General features: G+C 29.9%; 1 protein-coding gene across 1 annotated transcript in view; it reads left to right on the top strand.

Moving 5' to 3' along the window:
• Window positions 1-1122: 1122 nt before the first annotated feature.
• The window catches only part of Ltn1 (E3 ubiquitin-protein ligase listerin), a 36305-nt gene continuing 18375 nt past the window's right edge, over window positions 1123-19052 (top strand). The window contains exons 1-9 of the mRNA XM_067262242.1: window positions 1123-1219; window positions 4763-4975; window positions 5307-5405; window positions 5595-5825; window positions 5900-5961; window positions 10303-10483; window positions 11510-11683; window positions 12082-12272; window positions 16932-17073. Coding sequence (XP_067118343.1) covers window positions 1175-1219; window positions 4763-4975; window positions 5307-5405; window positions 5595-5825; window positions 5900-5961; window positions 10303-10483; window positions 11510-11683; window positions 12082-12272; window positions 16932-17073 — 1338 coding nt within the window. The 5' untranslated portion in view covers window positions 1123-1174. The remainder of the gene's footprint in view (window positions 1220-4762; window positions 4976-5306; window positions 5406-5594; window positions 5826-5899; window positions 5962-10302; window positions 10484-11509; window positions 11684-12081; window positions 12273-16931; window positions 17074-19052) is intronic.

Raw genomic sequence — 19052 nt, 5'->3', positions numbered from 1 at the left:
TTCGTTCATTATAAAGGTTTTTCGGTATTTTTAATATTAACTTTATCCAGTTTGACGTTGCATTAATAAACAGATAACTGAAGAAAATTAGATAATTGTGTTTTTATTATTTCTTTGTTCCAAGAATAAATCCGAAATCGCGATCTTTTCGATCCGATTTCGGATCCGAAACTCGACTTTTATCGATCCGAAAAATCCGGGGCTTAAGTGTTATCTGTACATACCAAGACCTAAACAAAACCAAACAATAAAATTGAGAGATTGTGAAAAATAGGAGAATAGCAGGCATTGCGTTAAACCTTTTGCCTGACATATGACACATACCATTTGTTATTACCAATGACTATCATTAATTTGACACATCTCAAAAGAAAAACTTTATCTTTATTCAAAATTTTTAGCCAAACATGTCAGATGGCCAGATGACCGACCGGCTAAGGTGACGCCTACCGCTCTAGGAACACGGGATCGAATCCGAACGGGTCGAATAATCCCCAGGAATTTTTCGGGGGGTGGTCCGTTCGGATATGTCGGGCCCCGTCCCTCACCACCCGGTCGCCCCATTGTGGGCCTGGCCGAACCCATAATGGGCCTACTAAAAGTGGCCCTCTTAGTGCCCACAGGGCGGAAAGAGTTAAAAAAAAAAGGGACACGGGATCAAATCCAGACGGGTCGAAAAACCCCAAGATTTTTTGGGACAGTAATCCGTTTCGGATATGTCGGGCCCGTCTCTTACTACCAGAACACCTCACCGTGGGCCTGGCCAAACCGATAATGGGCTCTATAAAAGTCCTTTTCGATAGTCACAGCGGAACAAAAATAAGAGGGAGTAACAAAAATAAATAAATAAATAATAATAATAATAATAATAAATAAAGCTAAATAGGAGGGAATTTTGCATAGAAAAGTCTTCCTGGGTGTTTTATCCAATGTGAACAAATAAAAACAATTTTTTAACTGATAATTGACGCTAACCAGAGTCCACTATAAAAACAAAATATTATTATATAAGAATAACAATTTCATATTAAAAGTAGATTTTTAAAAGATTATAATTATTTAATATATATCATAAACATTATAACGATTTATTAAAATAATAAGTTTGATATTTTCTCGATAGGTTTCGCTTGTCTCCTCCATTTTGTTTTTTGTACAGACGACGTAAACAGTCATGGGAGGAAAAAAGAAAGCAAACCGAACCAAAGGAAATGTCAGGGTGTGTTTTATTTTATTTACGTCATTTAGCTTAAAAATATAATTTCATATTTATATTTTTTTAGCTTAATTGTTATATTATACTGAATTTTTACATATTGTTTACTACCAGATATTTCCCAAATAACCCCTGAGCTTAATTACGTTGCCAATGACTTCAGTATAAAGTACTGATCACTGACATAAGTTTGGAAACGTATATTAATAAAAAGTTACATCATTTGTTATCAGAAGAAGGGCTGAATTCAAACTCTGAATGAGGTGTTTGGGAGCTGTAGAGCATACCCATAGGAGCAAAAAAGTCAAAGGAACCATACCTCTACAAGTGACCCGTTGCGAGATAAAGACTCCCAAAATCAGGTTGCGTGAAATCGTGAGTTGGATTGTGCCGCTAAGACTATCTCATTTAACTATTTAGCCTATGCAGCTATGCCAGCTTCGAGTGTGGGGTTTGGGGCCCCGCACCCCTCTAAAACTAGAACACCTGGCACTGAGATACAAGCAATAGCGAGCACCAAAGCACACGACTACATGCAGAGCACCAGTTAAGACGTCAAAACTCGCTATCGCTTGCCTTGACTGGTGCTCTGCATGTTGTCGTGTGCTTTGGTGCTCGCTATTGCTTGACACAGAGGATGTAGCATAGGCAGTATACTGATACGTGTTAAAAACTGATCTTTGGAGGCGAATATCTCACAAAGAGTTGTGTGTATGGGTATGCTTTCTTTGACTTTTCTGCTTGTACAAGGGGGTCTACAATTTGGGGTATCAAAAAACCCGTCATTCGGAGCTTCTTACTAGGTTCATCTTACTAGAAGAACCATATTTACCAGTTTCTTTGTCGTCACTCTCCAATATCTCAAAATTATTCTTTTTCCTTCTTTTTGTTTACATTACTTTCCGTTCTTCAAATTTTTTAGATACTCAGTTATCACTCTGGGATTATCAAAGTTGATTCAAGCTTAGCATTAAAAAAATTCACATTAAGCTTAGATTGATGCTGCAGTTCATTTATGCACTTGGTCTGTTCTTTTTACGGCTGTTCTAAAGATTTCAAAACTTCTTTCAATTGATTCTTTATGTTTGCAAGGATGGTGGAAATGAGTGTTAAAACAGTTGTCCAAGTTGGATTATACTGTATTCCTTTGCTATGAATTCTTTGGGAAAGTTGTATAGATTGCATCCTATAGAATTTTGGGGCTTTGAGTATATAACTTAACTCACAGGACCGAGACGAGTTCAACGATACCCTACTTTTGGACTGGAGACAAAAAATAAGAAAGTTATCATATTTACAATTTCTTGCCTTTCACAATACATTCTATGCCATTTTAGAGTTTTTCATTAGGTGGCACTACTTGTAGTTCAGTGCACGTTTTTTTTTTTTCTTTTGTTCAAGAACTATTGTGAATCAATAACTAGTGATGTTAAACACTGGGCGGTCCTCCAGAAGGAGTCTGTCGGGAACATGAACAGTCAAATGCCACCTAGTGGAAAACTTTAAAATGGCATAGAATTCATTGTGAAAGGCAAGAAATTATAAATATGATAACTTTCTTATTTTTTGTTTCTGGTCCAAAAGTAGGGTATTGTTGAACTCGTCTCGGTCCCCTGACTTAAGATGTATATTCAAAGTCCCAAAATTCCATAGGGTGCAATCTATACAACAGCCTTCTTTGGATTGGCAGTCTTATTTTTCTATTGTGACAAATTGTCGTTGGGAAGGAGTATCAGCATCTCCTATTGTTCACTTTAAAGCACTGCTTTATCACTTGTTTTTCCTCCATCGGTTAGAAATTCTCTAAAGCAATCCAAGCAAGCACTCATAAAATTAAATGAACTTATACTTAAAAATACAGAAGATTCTGTTGAGCTGAATGATGTGTTAAGGTCTCAGTAGTTGTTTATATGGTATAATGTGCATCCAAGGAAAATCTGACTACCAATACAAACAGTATGTTAAATGAGAGTTTTGGTTACATCAATTCGTTTGTCCTAAATATGTACTGTACAATAGAACTTACAAATGCCAACACATCCAGTTTTTGGAGTTTTTCATCTCTGAAATGTTTGCATTTAAAGCACGGTTGGTGTTCAAGAATAAGTATATAGGTTTTCAGGTTAACAGAACAGGCACTCACACCTAGTTCTGTTTCTGTGACTAAGTTGTTAAGAAATTGGTCAATAAGGAGCTTAATTGTTTTATTTATTCTTGATAAAGAAATGGTCCAAAGGAAACTTCAATTTGATAACTTTAATGGTAATATTTTAATTTGCATCCCTTACATATTATAGAATTTAAAGATACAATCAGCAAAAATATTAAAATGTTGTACTAAAAAATTAAAGTTTATTCATTTAAAAAAAATCCAGCAATAAGTTGCATAACTTCTTTGGCTGTTAAGAGATTTTATTTAAAAAATCATTTTTATATTATTAACCCATTCTGAGATATTAAATGAAATAGACACCAACAAACACACACACACAATTTTTTCCTTATTATTTGACTTTGAGTTCAGGGGGTCTCAAACATGGAGATTTGCAAAAAAACTGTGTGAGTCAAATTTCACACAGTTTCAATACTTTCCCTTGTTTTGTATACATAACTACTGGAAAGGTAAAAGTCATTCAGATTAATATTTTATTCATCAAATTCTTTAAAGGTAGTAATGGTTCCAGATATTGTCAATGGTCAATATTGTCATCAGAGTTATCAGTAGCCATGGAGGTTTCAGGTAAGGAGATGACTGAAAAGAATGGAAGTACTTGTAGGGGTAGGAGTCCTGGGTATAGTTTTCAAGAAGAATCTTGTTAGTGTGATCTGCTTTGTAAGTTTTCTTTTTTTTTTTCCATGAATTTTATGACAGCATCATAAAAATTCATTTATTTGACATTCCACTTTTGTGAAGCATTCGACATTCAGATCCATAAGATCCATCCCTCTAGTTATAATATATCTGCATTCGGTTTTGAGAACATGCTGATCCCTTTACAGTGAACTACTTTTGTATTTCTATTCTTGCCTCTTCTTCCTTTTCCAAGTGCTGCTATGCTTCCAACTCTGTTGCTCTTCCTTTGATTCTTGGTGTTTCCTCCAGGTGAAGTCATGTTTTTTCTTTTTGCCAATATCTTGTATCATGGGATGCACAATGAAATACAAATTTATAAACAAAATATATAGTCTTGGAGATTGTGAATGCTTTGTGTAGTAAATACTGACAACTACATAAACAAGACTAAGACTATTAAAGAGGAATCCCAATATTCAGACTGAGAAAGTGATTCCCTGCACTGGAGAGCTGTAGTTAAATGAAGAATGGCTGTATGTTCTTATTTAAAAGAACTTCAACTACTAATAAAATTGAAAATTTTATCATGCTTCAAACTTTCTGATAATTAAACAAATGTTAATATTTAAATTAATTTACATTTACAAAAGCATTTTATTTTAATTATTGATGTTTATTGATTAAATTTGATTATTGATATTTTTAAATTAAAAATGGCATATTTATTTAAATTTGAATTTTATCATTTATAGCCTTCAAGTAGTGGAAGAAGTGCTGAATTACTTTGCTCTTCTGGTATAGGAACCACTGGTTTTATTGGTTTCTCTAGTTTAACATCTGATATTCTAAACTATGTACCAGCAACAAGTCAAGTTTGTGAAGATGATATTTCCTCTGCTGTTGATGGAGATTTTCGAATGGTGATGCGAAAAATGACTAAAAGAGATTCTGTTACTAAACTAAAGGTAGTTATTAATTTTATATTGTTAGAATGAATTTTTTCTTTACTTTTGAAATCATGCCTTCCTTCTTGTTTGTTTATTCGACACAATGAAGTGTAATTTACATATGACACAAGTTATTCTTTACATTCTTTATTTCTTTTTTATTGTCGATACATGTTTTGGGTCTATACCACTCTTCTGTTAGCTTTTATTCCTTTGTAAAAAAAGAAATAAAGAATGTAAAGAATGCCTTGTGTAATATGTAAATTATACTTCATTATGTTGAATAAACAAAAAAGAATGAATTTCGTTTAATTAAATAGTAAAATTAAATTTTTTTTGCCATTTATAGGCAATTCAAGAGTTTAGTGAATTATGTAAAACTAAAAATGAAGAACTGTTAAAAGGTGCTCTTCCTTATTGGCCAAGACTTTATAATCAACTAGCAATGGTAAAAGTTTGTTTAATCAAAACAGTTAAAGAATGAATATATAGTATTTAGAGTAATAAAATATTATTTTATAATAATAAATTTAATTACATAATATGTAGTAAATGTGATTTTCATTAAATCAAATTCTTAATTATTTTATAAAATATTCTTGAGTATGATAAAAGGTTTGTTATGGAATCTCTTTAGGATTTTGATCGACGGATTAGGGAAGCTACTCATGAAGCTCATAGTCAATTAGTTAAAAAAGTTGGACGAAATCTAGCACCACATCTTCGAAGTATAATGGGAGTTTGGTTGATCTGCCAGGCAGATCCTTATAGTCCTGCGGCTTCTGCTGCAAAATCTGCCTTTAATGAAGCATTTCCTGAAAGCAAACAAGGAGAAGCATTAATGTATTGTAAAGATGAAATATTTAATGTATGTAAAAAAAAATATAATTAAATTTTTTTTAATAATATTATATATAATAATGTAAATTATTTTATTTATAGTACATACAAGATAATATTTTCAACCTTACACCTCAAAGTCTCCAGCAATTAAATGATAATTCGTAAGTATTTTACTATAGTTTCTTGCAAAAATTTTGTCTTGAGTTTTTAAATGTAGTAGTGTAATTTGAACATTGATCATTCAAACCATCAAATTATCTGAACCATCACCAGTAAAAAGAGTTACAGTACAGCATCGATAAGTGGAACCAATTGGGGACTGGGGTCCTTCCAGTTAATGATTTGTTCCAGTTTCTGACTTTGTACGAAAAAATACATTAACCTGTCCGATGTTCAAATTTTTCTCCGTTGCGTATCGCTTCCTGTTGAATTTTTCTCCGTTGCGTGTCGCTTCGTGTTGAATTTTCGTCGATTTTAAGACTAACGAAAATTTTTATAATAATCATCGAGGCTATCGTATCGTTAAAAATTATTTCTGCATTTTGTACAAACAAAATAAATATATTAAAGAATATAAAAAACATGAAAATTATACTTTAGAAGTAAATTTAGTATCAAAAACATTCGATTCAGCACGACACAGTCCGACTGAAAATCGTTCCACTTTCCGGCCATTCCACTTACCGACGTTCTACTTATCGACGCTCTACTGTACTATGTAATGTTTTACCAAAGTTTACATTTTACTTGTTTCTATCATATAATAATTTGTATTTTTTATGCTTTGTGTGTGGATTTATTGCTGAAGCTATATAAAACAATTAGATAAATTCGAAATAAATTTAGTATACTGGTGGTCAATATTTACATATCATTTTCTAAATTTATCAATTGAAAATTTGATAATTGAAAATTGATAATACTGTTTTGTATTTCAAAATATTAAATGCTTAAAAATATAACCTCATGTACCTTAGTTTAGTTGTGATTATACCTAATAATTTGGTATTCTTTGCTGTGTATGAGGTTGGCTGCTACATCTAGGCAAGTGAAAATTTGAGGTTTTTTTTTCCTTTGGAAATGTTTGTACATCTTCATTGAACAAAAAATAATATCAATATATAAAACAAATTTTACACATCTTTTTAATTTGTTTATCATTGGTAATTTATGTAGGTATAATTTTGAATATTTGAGTTTTCTGAGCAGTAGTTTTTGCAAACTTTTTAATTAGTGCATCTATATCAAAAGTAGAGGTAATTTGATGTTTAGTTGATATTATTATCAAAGAATAGCCAAAGATAAACTTAGATGATTAACAGTTTGGAAATTCAAAGTTGATTCGAAATTTGAAAACCATTAAAGAGGAATAAAAAAGAATAGGACTCATGAAACAAGCTTTCCAATGCAAAAGAAATCTGCTAATGTCAAAACACTTATGTACGGAAGCAAAGAAAACATTTTCTAAGATTTCTCTGGAGCATTTTGCTGTATAGAAATAAATGATGGACACTAGAAAAGCAAGATATGACCTGTCTGGAGGCAGCAGAAATGGAGTAGATGGAGGAGAGTAAACAAAACAAGCTGTACTGGATGGAAAACAAAAACGATTTAAAGAAAGTGGCAAACAAAAGTAGTTAATACAGGAAATAAGGAATAGCTAAATTAAACCGATAGATCACATTATTATGCACAATAATTATCTAAAAACTATCCTTGAAGGAAAATCTTTTTCACCCCTGGGCATTCATCTAGATTTACCTAATGGTAAAACCTGACTTGATTATCCAAAATGTCTGATTAACAAAACTTCATTGTTTTCAATTAGTTTGGTATTTGGATAATCACTACTGCAGCATTTCTCAACCTGGAGATCATGGTGATATTAAAGGGGGGTCGTGAAACAATAATGAAATCATTTCTGATTCACTGGCTCACTTTGTTTTTTCACAAATTTATCCATTGTGCAGTAGAAATTAAAAAAAAAAACAATTAAGTTTCACAGTTGACTGCATACTAAAATAAAAGCACCAGACACATGCTTTGCATTCAAAACTTAACTGAAGTGGTGCAAATGCCAGTGCCTCTTTTATGGTAGTGACAGCACAACTTGTTCAAATGCATCCATATGCATATTTAAACATGCTCTCACAGCGATTATTATAGAAGGAGATCAAATTACAAAGAGCACGTACACATCAAGTTGGAACTTGTAAATTGCTCATGTATGTACAGTACACGTCATACATGCATGTTTATACCCATCACTATAAATACAGTGACATAAAATGATAGGAATAGTTGTATAACATTTTTTATACTGTCTGTATTTTCTTAATATATAAAATTAGTGCAATGCGATTATATAATATTTTAAAAAATTTACATTTATAATTACAGTCAAAATTCAATTAGTAATAGTAAGGCTTACTGTTGTTATTCCTTTGGGTGGAGGGTCGCAAAATATTAATTTTATTTATATTTACTATTTGGGGGGTCGTGGAACTAAGAAGGTTGACAATTGCTGCTCTACTGTATTGCATGTTAGACATCATCATTTTTAACCATTCATCAATTGATAGCATAAAGTTTCTTCAAATATTGGTTAATATTTTCTTTTCTCTTATACAAGATGAACCATTTAAGTTCAGACACCAGAATATTCCAGAGACAAACATGTGAGACAAAAATGTTCTAAACAATGGTGGTTTAATTGTAAAGGGAAAAGGAAATTGCATTATTGATTTTGCTATTGAATTTGGTAGGCATAATGTTTCTTCATCACTGTTTCTGCAAACATTTCTGATATATTGCTCTTCATATTTTTTGGAGTGGTTGATACATTGCCATACACATTCTGTTTGAGCACATTGGCATACATCCCATAAAAAGAAGTCCAGAAATATTGTCTGGCAATTTAGTAGGTAATGAAACTGAACCACCCCAACCTATTTAATGTCCATTGTAATCCAATCTAATGTAGTATGTTTCTTGCTGTGCATAAAAAATGCACTGGGCAATCATGATGCTGAAACACATTAAAAGCCCTCAAAAGCCTGAGCAATGCAGGCATATGCAACTAGTATATTTATAAATAAAAAACTGAAAATTGTTAAAATTACATTAAAAAAACTGCTAGTCTGAATTTTCATTTTTTCAAAAATGATATTCTGATATGTTATAGTTATACTCAGATTCAGTTACTCAATTATATTTTGGTTTTTTAATGTTAAATTAGCATTTATAAAAAAAAATTAATAATTATCAATGTTTTCAATATCTTAATTAACATTTACAATTTAAATTATGTTTGTTTCATCAATAGTTTGATAAATGAATTATTAAATAATTGTATTTATAAATAGTACATTTTAGCTACTATGGTATATTTATAAATTCTTTTATATTGTTACTATTTCTAATACTAAAAATAATTAATAATAAAGTAATTACAAATACAAGTAACCCTTGTACAACTTGGTACTTTTACAACATGGTTTTGCTCTAACACGGTTTGAAAATTGGAAATACAACTTCTGGTTTTGCTCTAACACTCTTTTGGAAATCCTTCGTACAAAATTTCACAATTATTAAGTGTAAACTTTATTATCCGATAATTTTTTTTATTCAAGTAATCATGTGTATTGTTTCAAATTTGCCCACAGATTTTAGAATATTGAAATTTTTAAATTATTTTGTGTTTTTCATCAGGTTTACTTTAATGAAAACAGATAGGACAATATTTTTCTTCTGTGTCCTAGCTTTCATATCAACCAGGTGTTGTTGTTGCTTTCAGATTTTAGCTTTTATGACCCACTGTGTTTTGTTTTTATAGACTAATCTTATTTAGTAAAGTTTATTTAAACATTTTTAGATAAGTGCCATTAAACTTTTTTTAAACTGTAGGTAAGCATTCATAAAATGACAAACAAAAAATATGATAGTATTTAGGTACTTGGAACAATTTGGTATTTGAACACAAATTCTGGAAAAAAGTCATTCAATACTCAACTGAACAAATGCAACCTGCTATTACAAATTTTCAATTAATAACATATTTTTATTTTGTCATCCATACAAATTTTTTATGATAAAAATAAAAAATATGAAAATGTTGCTGATACTTCTCATCAGGATCAACAAAAAAACTGAGATGACGATAATACTTTGTAAAAAAATGCCCTTGTTTAAAATTAATATTAATGCGTAATACAGTGCTTTTAATTGTAATTGTTAATAAATTATTTATTGGAAATAAATTATCAATTACTTTAATAAACATATTTCTCTTAGTAGTGGAAAAGAATAGTATACTTTTACTAACTTCTGGAATGTAATCCTATGTTTCGCATTAGTCCCTTGTTTTGTATAGCATGGATTTGCATAACACTACACTTTTTTGGAATATATCTACTGTGTTATACAAGGGATACCTGTATATTATTAAAGCATGTAAATTTACTGGAAAAAATAAATAATTTGTAATTATATTATGAATATAGCACAAATTTGACAGAAGATATTCAGAATAAATATCATCGTATTTTAAAATGTTCATTTGAAGGCTTAGGGTTATTCATTTTAAATATTTCACCAAATCATTACAAGAGAATTCAAGATTCAATTGATAAAATATTAATTGAAACAAAATTTTGGAAATTTGCAAGACATAAAGAATTGATGGTAAGTTAATTTTAAATAAAATTCAATTTTTTTATTCTCCTGTTTGATTATCTATATATGTAAATGAGGTTATATGGTTTTGATTTGAATGTTTGTTATATTATAGTATTTGATTTATATAACTACAAAGGTTATCTTATATAAGGGTTTACTGCACCGAGTGACCTTGATCAACCCCTTTAATTGCTCTAAGTAATTATACAAAACACTGAATGTTACATTATTTTATTAATTACGTATATAATATACAAAGCAGTGACATAAACTGTTTTTTGGTACTATCGAAAAAAAATAAACAGTTTTCTATGCAACACCTCAGAAACAAAAACAAAAACAAATCATTCTCTTACCCAAGGGTTAAGATCTTAGCATTACATAATGTTTTTTGTAAATGCTCTCCATTTCCTTGTAATGCATCATAATGAATACTTGCATACTCACTGACTGTGTTACATAATTAATCCCACTTCTGCATTATGACCAATCTCAATATAATTATTCAAGTTATTTATATATGCTGCTGCTTATAACATATTTAAATTCATTCCTATTTATTAATCTACCAGAAAAATATTTTAAAATTATATTGTTTAAATTATGATTATGAAATTTAAAAATTTTTATTCAAAAATTTTCATTCCTAATATTTTTAAATTCAAACTTTTGAATATATAACTGGTTTTAACTTACTTGTAATTTTTAATTTAAAATTTAATGTGAATCAAAATAAAATTTTTAAAAGTTGTTACAATTTTAAATTATTACTAATTAATATATTTTATATCTAAATTTTTGAATTTCAAAGTAGGATCAAGAATGAAGAGATTTGAGAAAGATTTTTAATTTAAACATATCTTATTATGTTAGAAATTTTATTTAAATCAAAAATTCTCTGTAGTTATTAATTTATTAATATTTAATAAATTGCATAATAATAATAATAATAATAATGAAGCATTTATTCTATAATGGAAAATTACAGGCTACAAATTGAGTCAAATTTTCTAAGTTCAATTTTTTTGACAGGTTCAAATTTCTTGGTATAATCTAATTTTAACTCTTTGTGAAAAAATGCTTTGTTGTATCAAACCTTATGCCTCTAAGTTGTGTCCATTGACTCTTGGATGTTTGGCTCAAAATGATCCTTTGCTTACATTCTTAACATGGGATTCTGTATTGTATGTATTAAATATTTTCGAGGTAAGTTTGTATGAAAGTTTTATTTAAATTATGTCAAAGAAATGTACTGTATTTACTCACGTTTAAGAGAATGTTTTCATTCATTTTTCACTTCTTCAAAAACCTAGGTCTTCCTATACACACTAGTGAGGGATTCTTTTGGTTTTGCAATAATTTCAAATTATTGCAAAAACAAAAGAATCCCTCACTAGTGTGTATAGGAAGACCTAGGTTTTTGAAGCGGTGAAAAAGTCAAGTTAGATTAGTTTGCATAAATATCACACAATAATGAAAAATGTATTAAAATAAACATTGATTTTTAAAAACATTATTCTGTAATTTTACAGAAATATTCTTTTTAATAATAATATACAAAGCTTTCTTTTGAATAATTTAATTTTAATATATATTTGTTATAGGATTGTTGGCAATATGTTAATGTAAAGAAAGCATTTTTTCCTCAACTTTGGACAATTTTAAAAAGTGGTGGACAAGGAACTGCTGTTACATTATTTCCAAAGCTTTTACCATTATTGAGTAAGATTCCAGAAAATATAATTGAAGATAAGATCACATTTTATCAAAATTTTTTTGGTAATATTAGAGAGAGGTAAGTTTTTATGTTTACTAAATTAAACTTTTAATACATTCAAGTGTATTCATACATTATAATAGTTATATGCATTGAGTATTTTATATTTATTCAGTATTAAAATTTTATTCATTAACTATCATAGATTTTAAATCTGATAATTGTATTCAAAAATTTATTTAAATTAGCAAAAGACTAGTATAAGTGTATAAGTTTAAAGTGAATTTGCATAATTTAAGACATAATTTTATGATCTTTCGTAAAATGACAATATGTAAAATATTTCGTGTGTCTTTTGTAAAAAATACATAAGACTATACGAAGATTTCAATAAAATGATTGATTTGAGAGATTTAATAAATTAAGGTTTTTTCACTATTTTGAATTTTAAAGAAGTTTTTTTTATGTGAAATCAGGAAATGTGTTAATTACAAAGACAATCCAGAAAGTAACTTATGTTCTAGAATAAAAAAAACCCAAGTGAAAGGAAACATTTTTTATTATATACATTTAAAATCTACACTTTTAAACTATTTTTCATCATATTCGTCATTCAAATTGAGACACATCATAACGGTGCACCAGCTTATTAATTCCATCGTCATGGAATTTTGTTGTTTGAGACTTCAACGACTCAATCACATCTGCCTGCAGTTCTGCGTCATCATCAAAGTGCTGCATTGCGAGCCACAACTTTGTGTTTAGAAACAAATAGTAGTCGCTCAGCACAAGATCTGGACTGTATGGCGGATGATCAAAGATCTTCCATCCAAAACCATCCAAGAGCTGTTGAGTGTGATTGGCTGTGTGCAGGTGACATTGTCATGAAAAAACAAAATCTTGGAACTCAATTTTCCCCAATGTTTGTTTTGAATCGCTCTTAACTTTTTTAACATTTCACAATCCCAATATCTCTCAGAGTTTATTATTGAACCATGTTTGAGGAAATCCATTGGAAGCACACCCTTCTTGTCTCAAAAAACAGTTGCCATGATCTTTCTTCTTGACAATGTTTGAAAACATTTCCTAGGCTTTGTGGAAGAACTTGTGTGTGTCTCCATTCTATAGTTTTGTAGTAGACTAGTTTTTTGTCTCACAGTTTGCATGTTTTATCGCAGTCTTGTCCACAGTTACGACAAGATCAAGAAGCGAGTCACCATCTCTGTGATAGGCTTCCAGAAATATCAACAATGCTGCCATGTGCTGTTTTATGTGGTCATCTGACAAGATTTTCAGTATCCATCTGGCACAAAACTTATGGTAGTCTGGTTTGTGTGTTACAACCTCTTGCAACAAGCTCTGTGAAATTTGTGGAAATTCAAACGAGAGCTTTTAATTGTTAAGCAGCAGTTGTCATTAATCTTTCCATTGATCTCCATCACCAGTTCACCAGTCAAAATACCCAGTCAGCCATTTTGCTTTTCATCATGAACATTAGTGCAGCCATGTAAGGAACTGAGTCCGAGCGTTATTTTTATTTTATTATTATTTTTTCGTTTTATTATATTTTGTTTGGGGCTTATGTTTATTTAGGACGAAGGTTCCCCACCACTCTCTTATTAGTAACGAAAAAAAGAAGATAAAAACAACTCACAAAAAAAAATTAAGCGCCGTAGGAAAAATCTCGCACACTTGTGCTGCCCAGCGGAAGTAAACGGTCCACAGAAAAAAAAGTGGAGGGGGGAGTCCCCACACTCACTAGTAAAGAAATCCTCATTAAACCATCTTAACATCCCTGAAAATTATGATAAATACTTTGTAAATGGTTTATAAGCTTTTGTCGGAAAATTAAAGTTGCCAGAAGGAAACTTAGTTTGTTAACATTAAGTATGTAAATAAGGGGAGTAACCCAGCTGAAGTGTGACGTCACCTCACAGTATAAAACCCATACGTTAACCGAAGAAGGGAGAGGTGAATTCCAAATCGAGGTGATTTCGAGAGCGAGGTGAATTCGAAAGCGAAGTGTTTTCTGATAGAAGTCCAGATTGATAATTGGACGATCCAAGGTGTTAAAGAGGAATTCGATTGACGATTTGACGATATCGAAAGGATTGAGGAAATAGGTTCTTCGTATAGTGAGGTGACGGATAGACATGTAATTCGTAAGAGATTTTGTTCATAGTTTCTAAGTATTTGATTTGTTGAATTTTCAAAGGGGAATTAATATTAAGTTAAGCTAAGTAGCTGAGTTTATTGTCGGGTTGACTTGTTGATTTTCGTTAATAAATTTTGTTGGATTATAGACATTTGTACGTAGTAAATTCTAGTTACTAATTAAATATATTTGAACTTTTTGCTTTGACTTGATATTTATCGTTATTATTACTAAATTTTTTGGTGCACGCTTAAAAGCCCAGGCCTGGCAAACTAATCTCGAATCCGCGTAAAGTACCCGTTAGGTTAACGGAAGTTTTACCGACCGCAGTTAGTGTCGGTTTCCTAAGATACTAAAAATAGTACTTTACAGCCATTTTTAAACGTAATGCACCACTCTCTACACCTTCACTCATTACATTGTTTCCGTACACCTCACAAAGTTGCTGATGAATTTCAATTGGTTTGTCACTTTTTGCCAACAAAAACTTAATCACTGACTACACTTCACAACTTGTGGGATTTTCAATTGCAGTACACATTTTAAAAATTCACAATGGATGAAGCAGAAGCAACAGAAACCACCTGCTAACACAGATGAATGCATAATGAGTGAGGAAATGCTCTGACACCAAAATGGTGGCTCAAGTTTAACCCCAAGCCCCTAATGGCTAAAACATAAGTTACTTTTTGGATTGCCCATGTAGTAAGTTACATGTGCTATGCTGTTTTTATTATATGCTTTTTATTAACATACAGTATTTTTTAGTCTATATAGATAAAATATTGTAACTCAATTTTCACCAACTTTACAATTTCTGATTTAGTTGAAACTTTACATATGTTTCTGATGATTTTTTTAGTTTGCAAACAATTTTAGCAAAAAAATGAGCAAAACCTCACAGAGAAATTTACTGTTAAACCAAGAAGAATTTCAGTAATTCAGTGTTACATGTATTAAACTAAAAGAGTAGAAAATAAAAAATATTTTAAATTTTTTAAAGAAATCCTTTTTATTCACATAAATACACTAAAAAGTAAAAAAAAAAATTTTTGAAGTTCCGTCAGATGGTAAAATTTTTTTGTAAAAATAAAATCATTTTTTTTCCGGCTTTCAGAGTATTTTTTGGCATGATACAATGAAAAATGAAAGTGTGGGGATTCATATTTAGAAATATTTTTAGTTACACAATCTACAAATTTTTATGGGCTTCCCATGAGTGCCCCAGACTTATTTTTCATTGCATAATACCAAAAGTACTGTAAAAGTTGAAAAATTATTTGTTAATTTTTAGTGCATTTTTTTGAAGTAAAAGCATTTCTTTAAAATTTTTTAAAATATTTTTTTTTTATTGAATCTACTAATGTCATAACTTTGTGATAATGTGATTAGATAATGTAATGTATGTATGTAATATATATATGTGATGATGTAATGTAAATCAACAATTTCTAGATGATTTGTGTTATCCATATTTAATTAAATTTGTGATGGGAAATATGGAAGTTTTACATGTTACAAGAATAATCTAAGTGTAATGTGACAAAACTTTCAATAATTTGAAATTACTCGAAAGATGTAGAATATCAACACCAGAGAACAGTACAGTTTCACATGTCTAAAAGCCTTTTACCGGTGCGTGTCACTCTAAACCAATTAGTTACAAACGTTTTCGAACCTTAACTTCATATACAAAAACAAATAAAACAAGTTAGAATAAATATAGTATTAAATTATTTTTTGTTTATTCTTCCTGAATTTGCATTTTATGTAGTATCATCATTATCAATTATCAAAAAATGAATTCTGTTTTTTAATTTAAATTAAAAAGCATTAATATAAGGAAAATGGAATAATTCTGAGTTGAATAATACATCATATATTTTGTTCAACTTAATATTTGATTAGTACAGTAGAGTCCCACTAGTCCGAACTAATTGGGACCGAGCCTTGTTCAGATTAACCGAATAATTGAAATAATGCAGAAGTAAGCAGTAAAACAGGTCTGGTTTATATAGATCCAACGCCATCAATGACTTTTGTTTGTTTTTGTGTGTAAGTACAGTATAGATCTGTTGTTTTAATAGGCCATGTCAGTGTTTGACAATTTATTTTTTATTTAATTTTGTAATTTATTTATTTTTGATTTATTAATTTTGTACAGTTTTAATACAGTACTGCAATAAAATACAATTTTTTGTTTGTTGTGGAATTCTAAATCTGTTTGTACCATTAATAACATTTAAATTCAACTGGAAAATACAAAAAATGAATATTTTGCGAGCTAAAAATTTCCTCTCCACCGACTGAAATATGTTCAGAGTAGGTGGACGTTCAAATTAGTGGTGTTTGGACTAGCGGGACTCTACTGTAATTACACAAAAATATTATGGTGATTAAAGGCATTTTTTATTTATGGTTAAATGTATATATTATTTGATAAAATATATTTGAATAAAATATTTACAAATATTTATAAAATTCAAATTTTTTTTATTTAATAAAGAAAAATATTGTAGAAATATTTCTATGAAGAAAAAATAATTATTATTATGTAACTATCAAATGTAAAATATTTTCAGCTTAAATTTAGAGAAAGTTCAAAATTCTTCTAGTGAATTAAATTCCATAATTCAGGCTTTTATGGAATGTATTCAGCATGTTCTCAGTAAATATCAAGCTTCTGAAGATAAAGAATTAAGACATCAAGTTATTCTGAATCAGGTATACATTTTAAAGTTAGAAATTTATTTATTTTTATATTTTATTTATGTAAATACTACTAATTACTGTAAGCCAGTGGTCTCCAAGGTTGAGGGTATGCATATCCCATGGAGTATGCAAAGTGATTCTTGCAGGGTTCCTATGCACCTGGAAAGTCAGGGATTTTCATTAGTGTTTGGAAAAAGTCAGAGAATTTGTCGAAAATTGTCAAAAAGTCAGGGAATTTGTCTCCTTAGCTGGCTCGTTGATTTCATTTGCTGAATATGGCTGACCAAGCGTAGCCATCTGCAGGCAGCAAGAATTAATGCTGCAATCTTTAATAAGAAAATATACCAGAATTTGTTTTGAGTCCAGAATGGCTTTTTTCACTGTTCTGAAGCCATATAATTTTACAATTGTGGATTAATAACAGGATAAACTACTTTTATGTAATAGTGTTTAATTTTTAATTTTAATAATTCAGCAATTATAAAAAGTTGAATTTGTTCATTAGAATAAAAAATAACTAATTAAAAATTAGTTTACAAACTTTTAAAACTTGAAATCATAATTTATTAGAATGTTCACTTGAAAATAGCTAAATAGATCAGTAAAAATCTGTAGTTTAATTGTTTTTCACGTTTAAAACATTACTGCACAACATAAAAAATTATAAATAGCTACCCAACATTTATGGTAAAATGCTGCGCCGACTTGTAGCTTTTTACATTTGTTGTTATTTTTCTTGAAAGTACTGTACTGCAAGCATATTTTTCCCCCTCTCCCATTAATTTCCGCAACTTCGATACATAGTTTAATAATTAGTTTAACAGAAATGACGTTGCGTAACAAATATCACTGATTTTGGCAAATTTAGGGATAATACCTGTAATAGATACACTGTAGTTATAGTTTTGAAAGTCAACTAGGTAATCTGATAGTTTAACCAATGTTAACTTGCTTATAATTAATTATAAATTTAAAAAGCTGGTAAATTTAAAAAAATTAAAATAAATTTGATATCTTTTGTATGAAACAACACCAAAACAGTTTTTATAGTTATGTTGCAAAAGAAAGAGATTTGTAATTAAGATTTTATGCACTGAACTTCTATATTTTATTAACGTGTAATTGTAATTTCGTTTGATGTTTATTTCTGAATTTATTTTATTTTATTTAAATTCTATAAGTTTTAAAAATCCCAATTTTGACATCATAGGAATACAAGTGTGAAGTTCCCGAATTGTCCCTGAACTCACTAAAATAGAAAAACATAAAATAATTTAATTATTAGAGGAAAAAAGAAATGAACAAAAATTTTTTATAGAAACTTGAGAAATAGTCTAGATCAGGGCTTCTTAAACTTTTTTTATTTACGACCCCATTTATGATTGTGATTTTTTTCGCGATCCTCCCAAACATATAAAATCTTATATATATAATTCTCCTGTCACAATTTTTGTTACCGTACTCCTCCGAAACGGCTTTTCCGATTTTTACCAAATTTTGTATGCATACTCGGTAGGTCTGAGAATCGGCTACTATCTATTTTTCATACCCCTACACCATTTCCCCCCTTTCAAAAATATATTTATATATAAATTAAGGCTTTTATGTCCAACAGATGGCGCTAACTTCCGACGACCTAAGTTTGCTTTTCTGTGAGGCATTCTGCTTTTCTGTGAGAATGGACTGAAGCAGATCATTTTCTATCTGTCTATATAAATAAAATATAACGTTTGTTTGTTCCTACCGATTCCTTTGAAATTTTGACACAACGTTGCATTCGAATACGCACGTGTTTTTATATAATATATATGTCGAAATTCTCCATACTGGGGGGAGATGGCGGGATTAAGGCTTACCGTGAAGAACTCGGCTTCTATTATACTATTTTACATGCGGTTTTTTGCGTTTTTAATTGCATCAACAGAATATACACTAAAAAGGGATTTTTCGATATTCCCCAGCGGGAAAAATGACGGGATTAAGGCTTACTG

This window comes from Centruroides vittatus, unplaced genomic scaffold (genome assembly GCF_030686945.1).
Source record: "Centruroides vittatus isolate TY-2023 unplaced genomic scaffold, ASM3068694v2 contig_1422, whole genome shotgun sequence".
Lineage (NCBI taxonomy): Eukaryota > Metazoa > Arthropoda > Arachnida > Scorpiones > Buthidae > Centruroides > Centruroides vittatus.
The sequence above is the reverse complement of the archived record's forward strand: the minus strand, read 5'-3'. Positions and strand labels throughout refer to the sequence as shown.